The sequence below is a fragment of the Ptychodera flava genome, chromosome 6 (genome assembly GCF_041260155.1).
Source record: "Ptychodera flava strain L36383 chromosome 6, AS_Pfla_20210202, whole genome shotgun sequence".
Lineage (NCBI taxonomy): Eukaryota > Metazoa > Hemichordata > Enteropneusta > Ptychoderidae > Ptychodera > Ptychodera flava.
The window spans coordinates 26,679,671-26,697,834 of record NC_091933.1 but is presented as its reverse complement, the minus strand read 5'-3'; the positions used below and the strand labels follow the sequence as shown (position 1 = coordinate 26,697,834).

The 18,164-nt window shown below is 37.2% G+C and overlaps 1 protein-coding gene across 1 annotated transcript; it reads right to left on the bottom strand.

Annotated features, from left to right (window-relative positions):
• Positions 1-3,071: 3,071 nt before the first annotated feature.
• LOC139135347 (microtubule-associated protein 1B-like) lies at positions 3,072-17,702 on the bottom strand. Its single transcript, XM_070702694.1, has 9 exons — positions 17,028-17,702; positions 14,814-14,963; positions 14,251-14,394; positions 11,980-12,134; positions 11,517-11,649; positions 10,148-10,306; positions 9,376-9,506; positions 7,094-8,142; positions 3,072-4,675 (listed from the first exon to the last, which is right to left on the bottom strand). The coding sequence occupies exons 1-9, from the start codon at positions 17,145-17,147 to the stop codon at positions 4,638-4,640; spliced, it is 2,079 nt and encodes a 692-aa protein (XP_070558795.1). The 5' UTR covers positions 17,148-17,702; the 3' UTR covers positions 3,072-4,637.
• Between the last annotated feature and the right edge of the window lie 462 nt (positions 17,703-18,164).

Genomic DNA, 18,164 nt, shown 5'->3' with positions numbered 1-18,164 from the left:
GTGGCTGATGTCGTGACGAGCGTGCAAGGACACTTGTTCAGACCTGAGGCATGTCCCTGCGCTTACCGTTAGGCCTATATGAAGTAAATGCGTCCTACATTAAAAATTAACGTCCCCAACATGAAAAAGCGGAAATAGTTTCGTTATTCGATGTTTAACTGCCCCATTGCTTATGCATTTGCATAAAGCATTACACAAAATTATTATCATTATTATTATTATTATTATTATTATGGTTTATTTCATACTCAATTTGTGACCCAAAGGTCAAATAGAATGAGTGTGCAATATATAAAAAGCGTCAAAACGTACCACACAGTTTTTTACAAAAATCTATATAAAATATAGGAAAAAACTTTAAATACTCCAGTTAAAAAATTGCTATAAAACATTTAAAAAGTCCACAAAGAGACAGACGGTAAAATAAACTGATAGACAATTACAATCACAATCACAGCTGACGTAGGAGAAGTAATTCATGAACTCTGGAGCAATCTCATGCTGTAAACCACTGGACTTAATTCTTTACGTCTTCTATGGGTTTTAAAATTACTCTTGTTTTTATTCCTCGTTGAATACCCAAGACATGATGTAGACTGGGAATATGATAATTAAGCTTATGATCCGGTTTCAAGATTTCACTGGCAAATTTTTTACACAATTTCTGACGTCTAATTTCAAGCGTGTCGAGCTTCAACAATGAAAGCGGTTCCCTGTAAGTCAGACATTGATAAATAATTCGTAGAGCCCTCTTTTGGACCCTTTCAATAGCTGATCTATTCTTTTCTGAAAGACTACCTTGCCAAACAATGCCGGCATATTCCAAAGTTGACCTAACCAACGATATGTAAATTTGTTTGAGTTCATGAGCTGCTGCACCAAATCTAGACAAGACACGGAGAATATGCATCACAATGCAAATGTGCCGTTCTATATATCACTGGCGAATTTCGTAAGTTTATAGATGGAAGTTTTAAATCAATGAAATACTTGACTAATGTCTTATTCCCCATGGCGAACATGGTCAAACTTACTTATCTTTTCTCGGAAATGTTAACTGATTCTTCCTGAGGTTAGGCTGCATTATTTAAATAGTAACACGCTATAGCAAGGGCAAGATCACGATTTATAACCTGCCCAACGGATGGTGCTCGTGAGAGTAATATCGATGACGCCCGAGCTGGGGGAGAGAGAGAGAGAGAGAGAGAGAGAGAGAGAGAGAGAGAGAGAGAGAGAGAGAGAGAGAGAGAGAGAGTTTCATATTTCGTAGCTTATCTGTGTCAAAATTGGTGTTATTATTCCATTATGCACTGGAGGAATCTTGTTTGAGGAAAATAATTGAGCTTACTATTGCATGTCTAAAGAGCCATGAAGCACTAAGGTTGCTTCCATGTTCAAATGATGATCATTGGGAAGCATTTCGTGAAAATATGGAAGCTTTATTTGTTCCAATACGCCAAAAAATCAAACATTTTTCCCTAGTTATTCACCAGATCTTGTCTGCATGCAAGGTAACAACCAATCTTGATCAATTGACACTAACTTGCCCACTCTACACTCGTGTTCCTCATTTCCGTGTACTATTTTCCTTTTCGGCACTAGATGGCGCCATAATGACATGCGCCCTCAGACCATCCCACCATCAGTCCGGATTTAACAGTGCAAGAAAATCAGTGTGTGGATTCTCTGTCCATGTACAACTTCTATTCAGACATCATTTACATGTCCTGGTGATAATGGTGATGACAACAGAGTGAGGTAAATACAAAGGGTAACGGCAGACCCTAATAACTCTTGGCTCATCATCCTCTCAGTCATTTGTACAGTTGTATTTGCATGGCCACAGTGCTAAGTCTGAATAAGTGCAAACATGAGCTTAGGGAGCATTTGTTTTTTACGGGGAGGGGGTCGGTGGAACTTGAGCGACATATAAAATGTTAAAAAGCGACCCCCTTTGAAATCAAATTTCTAAACATTGATCCCCCCTCCCCCTCCAAAAAAATAAATTTCATCAGATTCGATCCATTAACCCTTCGCTCCCTATGGCCCTGAGCTGAAAAATTAGGCCCTTCAAAAGTGTTTGCAAGAAAAAAGAGTTACCCACCCAAATTTTCATGCACAAAAAAACAGCAACCCTCCCCCAGATGTCACAGTCTGTATCAATAATATCTTAATTGACTTATAATTTCCCATTTGACCTTTGAACTTTCAAAGAATCCTTTTGAACTTTACAAATAATCACTGGTGAAATTCCAATATCATATTGGTTTTTCAGATCTGCTCTTTTAAATATAATATTCTAGTCATGTACATTTATATCAATTGTCAAAATTTTTTAAAGCACGGATTTCAACAGCTAGGTTTGTATTGTAAAAAAAATATTCAAAGTTTCCTCACAGACCACAATGTATAGAGAATCTACATATTTGGTGAAATTTCAAAATCAAATTTCTTGCACACACATGAACTTGTAATTACTTTAGTCTAATCAAGTACACTAATATCAATAATCAAGAGTACATAAATACACAGATTTACCTAGTTTTGTATTTGAAAAAAAATATTCATAGTTTCCTCATAGACAAGATGGTGAATCAACATTTTGGTGAAATTCCAAAATCAAATTTTTTGCTCACACATGCACAGGTAGCTACCCTAGTCTAATCAAATACACTAATATCAATAATCAAGAGTCTATGAATATGCAGATTTAGCTAGTTTTATATTTAAAAGAAATTATTTATAGTTTCCTCATAGACTACTCATAGATTATGTATGGAGGATCAAGCATCATTTCGGTGAAATTCCAAAGTCAAATTTTTTTCTTTAACTCCATACAAACCTTTATAAAATTTGACCCCTTCCAATCATTGATTGTAAAATTTGACCCCTCCTAAAAATTTTTTCGTAAAAGTCAACCCCCTGATCCCACCTCCCTGTAAAAAAATGAATGCAACGTTTAAGGTGGTAATACCACCTTAAACCAATGTTGGATTTTACTTCAGCTAAGATGAGCCCAGGATTCTTCAGTCTTGTAGCATGGCCTAGTGTGAAATACTCGACATGACACATTTCCAATGGATATAAATTTGGTTTATTTGGTTTATGGAATATTGCAACAAATTTTTGCCATGCTATACAATGCACTTCATTGAGTAACTTAGAGTTACAGGTATTTACAAATACACATTATGTTACCTAAGGTAATACTTTACTTTTAATCTGTACAATTGAGTTCAGAGATGTAAAAAACAACAATTAAATTCACATACATTTCAATAAAATACATAGTCTATATGATGGCACAAATTCATCACAGTATTATTTTCATCTTTTAATCGAACTGAACATTACCATCAAAGATCCAAGAATAACTTGATTACAACTGAGTTGATTTACACATAATATAGAAATAACGGGCGACGCGCTGACCATTAACGTTTATTTGTGGGCAAGGGCGAGAGGAAAGCCAAAAATTAACGGGCGAGGCTTGCCGAGCCCGTTAATGTGGCTTTCCTCGAGCCCGCGCCCACAAATAAACGTTAATGGTCAGAGCGGAGTCTGTTATTTCCATTATATTATCAGCGAATCCAAGAAAACCGTCAAAATTTCCGAAAATTTCAGGAGCGAACGACAACTGGGCCCCAGAAACTGAGCAATACGCGATGCACTGTCACGCGCGCTGTAAAAAATTGGCAAATCCGGGGATGTTTTCAGAAAAAAGTATCTCAACTTGACCTACAAGTGCTCTATTTTATTTTGTGATTGATTTTGATGTACGTTTCAGCTGTAAACTTACGATACTTTGAGTTGTTAATCTTATTATTCATATTCACGGGCATGTAAACAGACCATTACTGTGTATTTGTGGTCAGTCACGTGGTTCAGCTCGACCAATCAAAATGCGACAGGCAGGGCATGGTAATATAATACAGAAATAACAGTCCTAAAATAACATAGCTATGGTATCATTTTTCTTAATCAGTGATAGTTATTAATCACTGGACTTTTATTAAAATGTTCTTCCAACTCTGTAGTACATCGTGTTGATTTTATTAGTTTACAAATATTCAAGAGAAGTATGTACATGTAAGTAGTTCAACTGTTCCCAATGCTAAAATTTTGGAAAATTTCCTTTGAAAAATGGGTCTTATAAACACCATGATGTACACTATGCTCTGACCAATGGTGATTGGTCTTGCAGGTCTTTTTAACATTTATGGAGACAATGACAGCATGGTACAAGGGAAACCTACCAACTAGCAACATTTGAGATGTAAATCACATTCCTTTTTGACGGTGTATTGTTTGACTCATATAAGTACAATTATAGTTTGTGTATTCATCAGTAGAGCAATGCCATGTACAATGTCAACATCATCCAGTACTGTAAGCAGGCCTTGAGGACAATGATAGGGCATTTATATGCTCCCTTGAAGCTTTAGTGGAAAATTACCAGTCGCTATGCAAATGACAATGGGATTGTATAGGCCTAAGATATGCAAGGACTGAGCACCCATATGCATACTGCCATTTTTCCAGTGTGAGCTGGTGGGAGTCGTTCTGATGTTGAGAACACTTTGAGAACACTCATGGTAAAGCTACTTACTGTGAGGTTGACACAGTGTATGTTTCTGTCAAACCACATTACAGGCACTGGATTTGTGTTTCTTCCCTGAAAATTTGAAAAAAAATTATATGATACTGTCATTATAGCGATAAATGTACCTGGTTAGTTTTGAACCTCTTTCTTTTGACCCAGTTACTACTAGTACACTACCCAGCATTTTAGTGGAGTGAATTGAATGAGAATAAACCAGTAAACTTCTCTTGTTGTTTTGAAGATCTTATCAGGGAAGCGAACGGCTGCAGATCCTTTCATTTCAGTCTTGCAACAATAACTTTTAATACTTACACCTACAGAGTGATATACACCAACCTACTATAGTGTAAATGAGTGCTTCCCTCCGAGGTCCTAGCAAAAGTAAAGGGTTCCGAAGGTTGTACCTGACTGGTAGATTTTAATTATTTACAACAACTTAAGGAGTCTAAGGAGCTAAATTCTGGCTACAGTGTAGCTGATTGGCTGTTTGGAAAGTAATGAATGCCAATGAGTTGCAGCCAACCAACCATTCTTCTGAGTTGCTGAACATTGCCAGGGAGTTAAATATGCTATACATTAAAACTCCAAATATGGTACAAAGATACCCTACAAACTCAAAAGACACAAAAGCAGTTAAATCTATCGGTGAAAATTGATTAGAGAAAAAACATTTAATATCAAGGCTACTTATTGACAGGAAAATGTCTTCAGTAATAATATGAATCTAAAAGAAATGCAATGCCAAATTCTCAAAAAAACTAAAGACAAAAAGGGCATGTGTGGAAAAACTTAAAACAGGAGAATATACTGTTCAAAACACCAAGAGAAGGGTTCAACACCCATTTGAAAATGCCATAGTCTCAAGCAAATTGCCCGCTGAAATTGACACATGAATTCACATTTTCTGAAGGAGACTGGCTGATCATTCAGCATTGTCAATACGGTGTAGCTGTCTGAATGATTAAGTTTGACTTGGTGGCAAAGCTTTGGTGGCTGTAACACACTACCAGTCTCAGGGTGGAGACTGCATTGCACCGAATACGTTTGTCTTCAAAAAGAAGTTCATGCAGGTAAAGCTAGAGCACTGTGGTAAACTGTTCAAAACACCAAGAGAAGGGTTCATCATTCAACTGTTTGCATAAAAATTTTGTCTATTCAGAAATGGAGTGATTGCAGATTACAGAATAGAGATATTGCAAGCATCTGGAGAGGTTTTCTTTGATATATACATGTACATTTACTGATCTTCATATGATTTCCCATATCGTAGGGCCCTGGTCACACTTTGACGATTTAGCCCGCCTATGCTGATGTATCAAAATCTCTCCAAAACGCTAGCTTGCTGATGTATTTTTTTTATTTTAGGCACATATATAGCAAATTCTTAATGTATTAATATCTTAAAAATACGTTTTGGGTACACTAGACAATTATCTTGATGCAATGAGTAACTATAAAGTAAGTTGTGTGAAACTTATGGCTGGCATGTGTGGGATGTATGAGCCACAGGCTGGCATACATCGAAAAACTTTGTGCATGCACAAATATTTTTGACAACCTCGCCGTACTACCTATGTTGGCAATTTGTAATTTGGATGGAAACTTTTCGAAATATCGCTGAACAAAGTTGCGACAAGGGTGCCATCAGGCGTAACATGGATGCTAGTCTACGGAGTTGCCCATAGCTATGCTGGCGGGGTTAATAACGAAAAAGAAAAATTAGCACGTAGAAGTCAGAAATCCTGTCCGAAAACACCACAGCTATGGACCCATAGCTACGGCATATACCAGCGTGCTTCAGCGTGCTCTTGTCTTATACAAAACTTACCCATAATGTCTTTGACGTACGCCCAGTGTATTCACCAAATTTTTCACATGTTAGCATAAGCTGGCTAAATCGTCAAGGTGTGACAGGGCCATTAACAGCAATTACTGCAGCTAGAAGTGTTTGTCTTTAATCATGGGCATGAATATGGTTTTTAGCTAGTAATTAACTAATAAGAGCAAAAAGTGAACACAAATATTACAGTGGGTTATCCTCTAATATCTAGGATATCATATACATTCCTATAGTCATGAATTAAAATATTTCTTTGTGTTAACGTTTATGTATGAACGTTTGTCGTTGTCATGTCACTCACACTGAGATTTAAAAAAAATTTATTTGTAATAGGTACCAATACTGTACATAGTTTACTTGCCTTAATGTGTATAGACATTTATAACAGCGTACAGATGAATCATTGAGTAAAAGATGTCGTGTTCAGAACCCTAAATTGCCATCACTTATGGAAGTACTGAACAAAATAGTTTTCAATCATTGATCTGTCAAGTTTTCACAATCATGTTCCCTAAAACCCACTGTTTTCTGACATCAAAAATGTTTTCATCGGTATACAGAGACTAAAAGTAGCATACATGTACAAGCTGCTTTGTTAATCATTATAATGATAAAGCAAACTCTTCATAGACGAGTGTCATTACTATCACCTTCAGCAATACCACCCTCCTGAACTTTGGCATCTCCAGTTTGGACTTCCACTGGATGATCCTTTCTTGGTTCATCCTGCTTGTTCTCCTCAGGGTCATCTCCTTCCTTCCTGTCACTGGGATTGGTGGTGGTTCCGGTCTGCTCCTTGCCACCTTCCAGCTGATCTGCACCACTTTCCCCGGAGGTCAGACTATCAACATCTTTGCCAACTGTAGGCTCATCTATCTCCATTGGAGCGTCTTCAGCTTGTTCAGTTGTCTCCTCTGTTGCAGGTTTTTGGTTTACTTCTTCACAGTTTTCACAAGTGATCTCCTCACCTTTTTCTTCTTTGCCCTTGTCACTCGCTGCTTTGTCTTGCTCAACTTCATCAGTTTCTGATTTAACTGAACTGCCAGGTTTTCCAGTCCCTTCTGCCTCACTGATCTCTCTAACACTCTGCTTCTCTTCAGGTTGTTCACTGCTGGCTGGTGCTCCATCTGTCTTTGCATCACTGTCCAGGGTAGGGTGTTCACCTGGTGCTGTAGCATCGGGCTTCTCATCTACTTGTTTCACATTTCCGTCCTGGGTTTCAGCATCACCTGCCTGTGCCGTGCCCATTTCTTGGTCAACCTCCTCAACTGGATTTTTGGAGTAACTTGTTCCAGATTGAATGCTACCAGATGTTACTGTCTTATTGTCTGCTTCTGGCTCTTTCTCCATGTCAATGTCTGCCTGTGTCTCTTCGACCTCCATCCCGTTGTTCTCTTCTGGTCCTGTTGTTACTGTGGTTTTCATCTGTTCCTTTCCCTGCATCTCATCCGTTTCCATTTGCTTTCTAGGCTGAGTTGTCACTACAGCGTCCCCACCATCAATCTTCATATCTTTGCTGCTTCCTCCCTGAACTTCTGTTCCCTCTTCTTTGATATTTTGTTGATCTCCTTTGTCACTTTCAGATTTCATAGTGCCTGTGTCTGTGTCCTTACCTTTTTTCGACGGTTTCTTTGATGCTGCATCTGTTTCATCTGCACTTTTGCCTGAAGACAACTGAGGCAGGGATAGCTTACAAAACCTGGGAATATAAAAGACAGCATTATTTCAACAAACAATTATGAAAAAAATATGGAAGCAGGATTTTTACTGTAAATTCTTTCCATCACAATTGTGCAAAAGCACTGATAAGAACAGCAATCAATTACGTTCAGCGTTTCTTTTGATTACACTATATGCAATAAAAAATAAGGGGGTGGGGGTTTGAGGGTTCATTAAAGATTATAAAATGTATATACAGAGTTAACATACCAAAAACAACACCCTATACATATACTATAGGGAATGTAGCTGTTCATTAGCCCTGAGAATTTAAGCAAAGCGTTACATAATTAAGACTTTTATGACTGTGTAAATTTGACCAAATTCACATCAGCATTTCATTGCTGTTCTCATTGGTAATTTGTTGTTATGTGGAAGAATTGCGTGGCATACTATAAATTTGTGTCCATCAGCATTTCATGTCAATATCACTCACACTTGTGAATATGAAAAAGCTGACACGAACTGAATGTGCTTCCATGTTACAGAGTATGTAGTGTGTCCAGTTGCTGCTATTAAAATTGACACTTTTGTATTCTGTGATGATTCTATTATTTCCACAAGTTTTCACCTAAGTCATGGTGAAAGCTCATTAAAATATAGAAATAGTGACTCACTGCAAGGACACAGAAAATGGCTGTATTCCGGAATGAAAAGGACATGATGTCTTCTACATAGTCAGTACATCCAAGAGATCATGTGATGGCTGTACCAACAAACCCATGTGAGTATACAAGCGTGTACAGAAATACATGTACTTCTATGCACGTTTGCGCACTTGGGTTTGTTTGAACCATGGTCCATATGAATTGCAAGTTTAACCTATTATCTTTCAAAATGCCTGAGTATGTCATTTTATGATCAGTATCAACAGATATTTTCATCAAATTTGGTGAAGCCATTCCAGAGATACTTGTAAGCAAAATTTCATAAAGTCACTGGACATGCAAATTTCATGTATCTGCAACCCATGACGCAATCTTCACACCAAATATTGAGGACAATACATACAGAAGTGTTCTGAGTTTTTGAAATGGATGGACATCCACACATACAATACTGTAACATACATGTACACATACAGATAGACATACAGATAGACATAAAGACGACAGATGAATTTTACCTATTGATACTAATATCTGCCATTATATTGCTATTTACACATCAGCAAATCAGGAGCTGATTAAAACCATGAAATGTGCACACTTACCTTTTTATGTGATTGTCAAGCCACTTTCGATGGCAGAGACCATCTTTCCAAGATTCAGGTAACTTTTTGTATCCTAGTTTGCATCCTAGCAACGCACCAGCCACGGCTCCATTGGTATCAGCATCACCTGCCTGTAGTATAGATGTCAATATACATGAGTACTCGAACCACATTTAATCATATTCCTGTCATGAATCATACCAGTCCGGATGATAAAAGATTGGCTGAGAGTGCACTCCCATAGATGGGTTACATGAGTGCATGCTACCCAACTGGATCCCATTTGCTTGTCTGTCAACCTCGAAAACAGTAGAGTTTTGGGAGTTCAGGTCAAGGGGTGGATTTGGCTTTGACCAAGAGTATTTCATATTCCTGCATATAAAGTTAGAAATGGGCCAAAAACAGCTAAGATATTGGTTTAAGAACAGTTACAATTTCTGTGACATTAATGGCAAACCCTTCTGTAAATCCACAGTGGTCACTCAAAAGGATTGTAAATCTACTGCAGCAACTCCACTGCAAGACTCTATAGACGGTTAAGATAGAAACATCAAAGGGTCACAAAATTTACCTCTCTTGATGAAAATGTACCACTGCATGTAGACCACGTCAGTTACTCACTCAAGAGCACATGCTTTCATGGCTGTATATAAGTCGGTCCTTATTGTTATGTTAGAGTAAACAGTCAGGGATGACCAAAACCTGGTTTGGATTTCAGGGTCCCGGTATCATCCATTGATGAAGTGATGAAGTAAAGTTACCATGCACTTACCTCTCTGACAATACTTGTTAGTGCTTTTCTGAAGTCCTTCTGTTTGAATGCCCAAAACCCTGCACCAAGACATTTATACGTATAACCAATTTTGTTATGCTCATCCAACATTAATTTGTCCAGATCTTCACAGTACATATATTTCTTTAATTCTTCCTTCTGCAAATTACATGAGAAAAACCATAGTTTAAAGGTGGAGAGACTTCATTTTCCCTGAAAGGTAAAACTTTAAATTTCTGGTAATAATCAAAAGCTGTTTTATACACGAACTTTTAAAAGCCTAGACTTGAATGTCATGTAAGGAAAAAACACCATGCATGGTTTATGATTATGGGAAATAAATCTGGCATATCACATGCACAAGCAAAGTTTGTTCCCTTACACTAATATATACTGATACTCTAGTTATGCATTCTCCATTGTGACAACCCACATCTACAGTATGTAAGAGTCTATTCATGTTTTATTTTTAACAATTTATGTAAACAAATAAACTGGCATCCAATATTTCTCCCACATGAAAATTCAAGTCTACTGTGAAGATTTGTAAAAATCAGCTATAATTGCGAGAATTTTGACAAATTATATCTACTTGAAAATTTTTCAGTTCTTGTTTTTTAGTTTTGTCACCAACACAGAGGTACAATTGTGTAATTGTGCAATTGTGTACACTGGACCATCTTTACATTCAATTGGCAGAACAACAACTGATGAACTAGTACTGCATCTAAACCACAGCTGATCAGCATGCAAAGTTGTGGTGACATCAATATTTTCACAGACTACAATGGAAATGATTCAGACAATGATAACATACAGTTTTAAATCTGTATATAAAAATAAATATGTGAAAATTGTTTTTAAACAGCTTGCTATTGGTTTCTCACTGTATGTTTTTAGTTACATTGTATCTCCCATTCCATAAGTGTTGCAACTTGCTTTTGATCTTTGAAGTGCCATGATCAGATGCAGATGGCTAGAATACAATGTGACAGTGTCCACACTAAGTTTGGGTGATTTTTGTTCTTGAAAAATGGTGTAATTTTGTCTGAGTTGAATTTCTAGTCCTACGCTATCGTTGAAATCATGTATAACTTTGTATACCTTTATTTATTACACTGATTTTCTCAACCCTGATCAATATTGAACTGTTTGAGCATGTTGACTGCAACTTGATTAAATCCATTACTAAATTTTCTTTTCAGTTGAAGCAATTTTCCCTCTCATAGGATTCAAGGTACCTTTTTTATGCTGTTTTGTTGATTGTATAAAAAAGCAGTGCATTTCAGCCAAGATGTCTGCTGTCTGTACATGACAAACACTGAAACTCTGGCAGAAACTATATTGCTTCTGAAAGCCAAATGCCCACCTCTGATTTTTTAAGTTGTTTCTTGGCGTATTTATAGCTTTTGTCCAAGATATCTTTCACGTCAACATTCTCACTCTTCAAGTTCAACATCATAGCAATTGCAGTTGTCACAGCAACACAGGATGCAGCACACCTGAAACAACATGATACCACGATATGATGTGAGTGAGAGTTTGAATAGAGTCTCTACTCACGTGTGCATCAGTGGTACATTTGGTGTGAGATAACCATTGCACGTAGTATTCACCAAGGAAGCTCAACTAAAAGATAAAGATTACAATAAAGCTGACGGAATCTCTCAGCATGTCTCAATAGGTGCGAGCCATATCCTTTATTCTCGAAGCAAGCACGGAAAATAAATGAATATCAGACTTAAAAATTGCTCATCCCAGTGATAGGAGTGAAATCACAATTTGTAAAATTTCAAATTTTGTTTGTGCCATGAATGTTGAAACATTGATACCTTGGATCGGCATGCGTTGTCTTACATATTTCAAGGGTGTTATTGATTACTTTTTCAATATCTTGATATTGATGAATCCCCAATATCGAGGTTCTCATGACTGCACCATTTGGTGCCAGAAATCTGCCACTGTCAATCCACACCTTTTCAGCAACCTACGAGGAAAACAAATATTCACTCCTGTGATTTAGCTCCATAAGCTGAATCTTTTGGCTATTTTTTCAGAAATTTTGTTTTGTGGTTTCCCTACACTTTCTGCATTGAATACCTACACTGTAAGTTATATATAATCTCCATTGTTATTTTTGAAAATTGTATTCAAATCCAGACTACAATTCATTTGTAAACAATAAACAATGATCACTACACACATACAAGCTGTGTTGACAAAAGAGTACTCAAAATTTCAGCATGACTTACAGATTAGAGTCAGACTAGTCACACGGTAGTTGATATACAGAGGCAGAATACTGAAAAACTTGCCACAAGTTACAGCTTATGTCCCTTTAAGTTCTTTAAAATAGCAACGTTGACAAGCACGTACATTACATCTACAGTTAGCAATATCGAGTCAACCTTTCAATACAGGTGTCTCACATACATGTCTAACATACCCTTATTAAAGTAAATTCTTTTCTAGAAAAACATTCATTTAACTCAAAAAGTTTCTGAAGTGTTTTTGATTCTTTCTTGTTGTTGTCACGCTCATGTTCTAATCGAGTGAACAACTTCTAGTTGAACCTATTTCGACATTACATCTATAGTCTTCAAAAATTCCAGTTCACTTCTTCACTAGTAACACAGCATTAATGATGTGATTTGAACCACACCAGTTTACTGGTATTTTCTGAGTTTTCATCTTTGCTGAGGTCAGTTATGCACATACAGATGGACAGGTGTCATAGGAATTAGTCTGACAAACAGTTTGGATTTCAGTGTTCAGTTCTTGTCAAAACGTTACAATATGTTATGCCAACCCTCTATCACAAATTTCAGTGCCAACAAACATGGGGAGACATTCAAGAAATGCTTGTTCAAACTGGACCTCATAGGAAATCTGTCTTTTTGACTGAGAGAGCTAGTCTGTATATACACCATGAAATCGATACCTTTCGTAATCGATAGTGCAAAACAAATTGTCGTTTGTTTCTGCATATTCTAGTTTCAAATGAGATGTTAAATTTCATGATGTAGTATCAAGCTTCTGACTTAAATTGATTTAAATTTAGCATTTACACCAAAATTGAGATTTTCTACCCCAAATATGTATCCCCTCCATCCTTCGAATAAACTACTACTGTACTTGTCTGAGTATAAGCCCCCGGTTTGGCAACACTAAACAGCCGTAAAACTAGGAGAGGGGCTTATACTCGAGCAACCCCATGTTATCTGCTGTGGACGCTTAATTTATGCTAATTTTATGCACGAATTTTTTCAACACCACTCGATCATTCTATCGTTTTCAAAATCGACTTACACATCCAAGGAAATTGATTTTACAATCTCTGAATACAGAAGTGACATTCTGGTGAAATTTCAGCGTCGAAAAAAAACCCAAACTTGAAACAAAGACGTCATGTATGCTGCTGATCAACAGTAATGTGAACAGGCATGCATCGCCTACACAGAACGGCACCTCAATATTCCGGTATCAAACTGTCTACATCTTGTGAAAACAACAACACTAAGCAGTGAAAATTGTAATAGTCACCAGGAAAAGTCTTCACAAATGAAAGGATAATTGCTTCAAACAAAAGAAACGTAGAGAATGAAAACATCGTGGCCGTGAATGAAAATAAACCATGGCTGACGTGAGTGAGACTATTCTATTTAGGAGACGGGGGTGAACAGGGTCAAAGAATCAAGATAGTAGTGGGAAAACGTGTCATTTTCCTTACGATGCTGTCAAGGAAACTCCAGTTTCCCATTGTTTTAACATCTTTTAATAGTTTCTTTATTATCTAAAAGTAATTTTACCAAGTTAAATGACCAAATATACTCTCCTAACCTTTCTGCATTTGAGTTACACTAGGGTAGGGGCTTATACACGGATGTAATACATTTTCTAAAATCCTCTGAAATCAGTAGGGGGGGGGGCTTATACACGAGCAGGGGCTTATACTCGGACGAGTACGGTAGTATTGCTGCAAAAAAACATCTGTAAACCAACTTTTATGAAAACATATGGTGTTTTTCACTGTTAGCAAATACTGGTGTAAAAAAGACCAGAACTAAACCTGTGTCACACTGGCTTAAACACTATACACTCACTTGATGTGGATTGTCTTTAAACTTTGGATCATTTATCACATTATATGTGGTCATACCAATGCCCATTCCTCCCATATCTCCAAGTTCTGAAAATCCCTCTCTTGCCCATTTACGCATCTTCTTGGCAAAGTCTGGCCCTTCAACCTGCAATATCAAATCGATGAAGTTCACAAGAGAAAAATTAGTAAACAACAGTCATCAAATAGAATATAACATATTTTTATGTAGCTTTTCTGGTGTAATAATCTACTGTTGATTTTATAAATAAAGCTTGTACAAAAACAAACAAGAGCAAAATAACATCACAGAGAAAGACATGTTCAGAATTTGATGTGCACAAACTGATGCTTGGGTAAAGAGATAAAGTTAGCCAACTCACTTGCTGTCCATTTTCCATTTTGAAATACATTGGACATTATACTATACTATGATTGTTAGAATCTGCACAGAGATTATTTCTGAAAAGAAGTCTCAGTCAAGATCGAAATATGTGAATCTTCAGTGGTTTCCTTTGCTTCAAGCTTTTATCAGCTAAGATGGTTATTCACACTTTATACCCTTACCTGACCATTTCTATCCAAAATTGACTGCAGTATCAATATCATTTGGTCACTATCATCTGTCCAGTCACCAATCTCCCATCGACTTTGATGAAACTGGCCACCTACACGTTCCTTGTCTTTCAATTCTAATTCATGTAAGTCACCATACCACTGCAAATATATTGGAAACACTACATATATATCATTTACTGGAATAATTGTTCTCTAAGTTACTGGTGAAAAACACATATACACTATGTGACCACACAATGTGTACTGTACCAGCAAATGTGTTATTAAAAACATAGGGTCATAAGGTCTTATCAGTCATAGCAAGAGTGTAAAAAATTAATACATTAGTATCCATAACATTTATATATTTCTGTCATTATTGTATACTTTCAAAAGAACTCTACTGCACTCGAATCCTGAATGACTATTAGTTTTCATGCAAAATTCACGCAGTTGTACTACAGACCCTGTTATATTTATGATTACGAAATTCGTAATCATAAATATAACAGGGTCTGTACAATATTCTTAATAAAAAAATAATGTTTCTGTCATTATTGTACAGTTACAAAAGTACCCTACAGCACTCGAATCCTGAATGATGACCAGTATTTATGCCAAACTCACGCAGTTGTAGCACAGACCCTCAGAAATATGGTCAATATAGTTGCAGCAGTAGCAGTGCACGGTAACTTGATGCATGGTCGCTGTACTGCCTCGGCAGACTCACTTTTCAGAGAGTTTGCCGAGGCAGTACTGTGACCTTGCATCAAGTTACTGCACAATGCTGCTGCTGCAACTATTATTTGAGGGTCTGTGCTACAACTGTGTGAATTTGGCATAAATACTTATCATCATTTAGGAGTCGAGTGTGGTAGGATACTTTTGTAAGTATACAATAATGACAGAAATATTAATTTTTTATCAAGAAATTCATACTCGTAAATTTATTAATAACAAGGTCTGTAGCACAACTGCGCAAATTCGGCATGTAAACTGATCATCATTCAGGATTCGAATGGTTTAGGGCACTTTTATGACTATACAATAATGACAAATATATAATTTTATAAACAGTATTCATAATCATAAATTCATTAATATTTTACACTCTTGCCATTACTGATAATGCCTTGCCCGTTGTGCCCCTGTGTTTAAAATGCAGTCCTTCCAAAAAATCAGGGGCGACTCACAGCGATTTCGAAGCTGTTATCCAATTGGGTGACTGAATCTTACCAATATAATGAAAACAATACAAATAGACTCCCTAAGTGGCTGTGAATAGTGACAATCGACCAATCAGATATAACCTTGCAAACACGCTGCGAGTCAGCCGAAAAATCAACCTTTGCACTCATATATCAAGTATACTGACTGACTGGAAAATTATTTGAAAGACCACAAATACTGATAAGCTAACTATTAAAGTATTAAAAGTTAGTTGTCTGGCACTATTCATAATCACGATTGTCATAATTGACACACCCCTTTTGGCAAAAGCTTTGGCCGTTACCTAAAGTTTTGAATTTTGTTTTGGTTCATGGAAATCATGCTCTGGCTCACAAGAATGATAATTACAGAACTGTGTTGAAGGTGACATAATATTTGTTGGAGTTTTATAGCTATATATTAATTCGTACTTGATCAATTTGTTCTTAGTTTACAAGCTTTTACATAGATTGCTAAGAAAACTAGAGATCGGAAGGGAAATTTTTTAGTGAATAAAAGTAAAATGAAAGTGAAAGTGAAATGAAAGCCAGAGTTCATTGGATGGCAGAGTCATACTGAGAACACAATGTTGTGGCATTGAATTACATGTAAATGTGCTGAAGAATTGAAATATGATGGTCATGCACTTGCAATATGAATACATGTAAATAAGAAATTAGATAAATTGGTAAATAAATAAATAAGCACAGGAAAGTTTACACAATAGATGATCCTTTGAAAAGTCCTCAAGTACAATTATTTCACTGATTTTGAACAACAGTACAATAAAATGGCTGGTGATGTATGTTGTCATGTTGGAGAAATTTACGCCCCGCCATTAAAAACCGCAGTACAAAGTGGTGACACTCTGGACTCTTGATTCGTGTGCACCCCTGAAAATATTGAGCATGAAATGTTTTATACAACACATACATAACTGTAGGCTATGTGCCCAGCCCCAATGTAAACTCTGAGCACATTTATAGTAATTTTCAGTCATAGGAGCTAGCTTACACTGTTTGCTTCTTCTTTGCTCATAAATTCTGTCAACAGACCAATGGCGTCGCCAACGCAGTTTCCGTAGATTGTGCCCTTCAACCTATCCATAAGCAATTCTGAACTTGGCATCGCCATCTTTTCAAGCGTTCTAGTCGAAGTGCCACAGTCAGAGTCGTAAGTGCAGTGGTATAGGTATTTGGAGAAGAGCGAACACAACCAAGGTGCATAAACTGACAGACTGTAAAGATACTTCAGTCTCAGACCGGACAGCGGCGAGATTGGAATTTGACTGCGCCTACCTGCCCGAGCCAGTCTACTGACCCCTTTGCCCTGGGCTGACCTCTTCGTCGAACCAGCGTGCAACAATCAACAAACTGTACAAACCGAAAATGATTTTTCTCTCCGCACTTCCGTGTTTCGTTTCGTTTGCAGCCTTTGTGGACAACCCTGCGATGTTTTGGTTTTGTTTCAAAATACCATCGGTAACATTTTGAAGGCAGAGGAGTTTCTTCGAGTAAATAGGAAAGTTCTACGAACCACAATTTTGTTTCAACCTGTCAGTGTCAATCAATTTCAGCGAACAATACCGTACGGTCGAGGTCGGCAGGAGAAAACAATGCTCCTCATCTCTAGCGGAATGGCCTCGGCCCGATCTGGGTCACTCACTTTAAGCAAAACTTACCTTTAGAGGGCGCTGTACCAAGAAGTCTGGAAGAGAATACTAGGTGATATCAAATCAGGTCCAATAATCGTTATCATTCAAGGTAACTAAGAAAGTTACCAGGTCCAAGGAACATATTGAAAATGACAAAGGCAATGGGGTCATCTTGAACCACAAAATAGTGGTGGTACCAGGTGTCCGGAATGGGTAAGCGTACCCTGCCAGCTAGCCGCACCCGTCAAGATTGACCCAAAGCGACAAATCCATTGTTATTTGGAGAATTCACCAAATTACTTTTTTGAGTCAAAATTTGGTATGCTGTCACTCATCATTTGAGTAACAGACAGGTCATATTTTGATACAACATCTCCGTATCTACCGTAGAACTTCTTAAATGATTTCACTAATCTACTTTCTGAGAACCCTTGCCTCACTAACTTTTGAGCTAAGGGGTGGACCATTTGATATCCTGGGGGGGGGGGGGCTTGGAA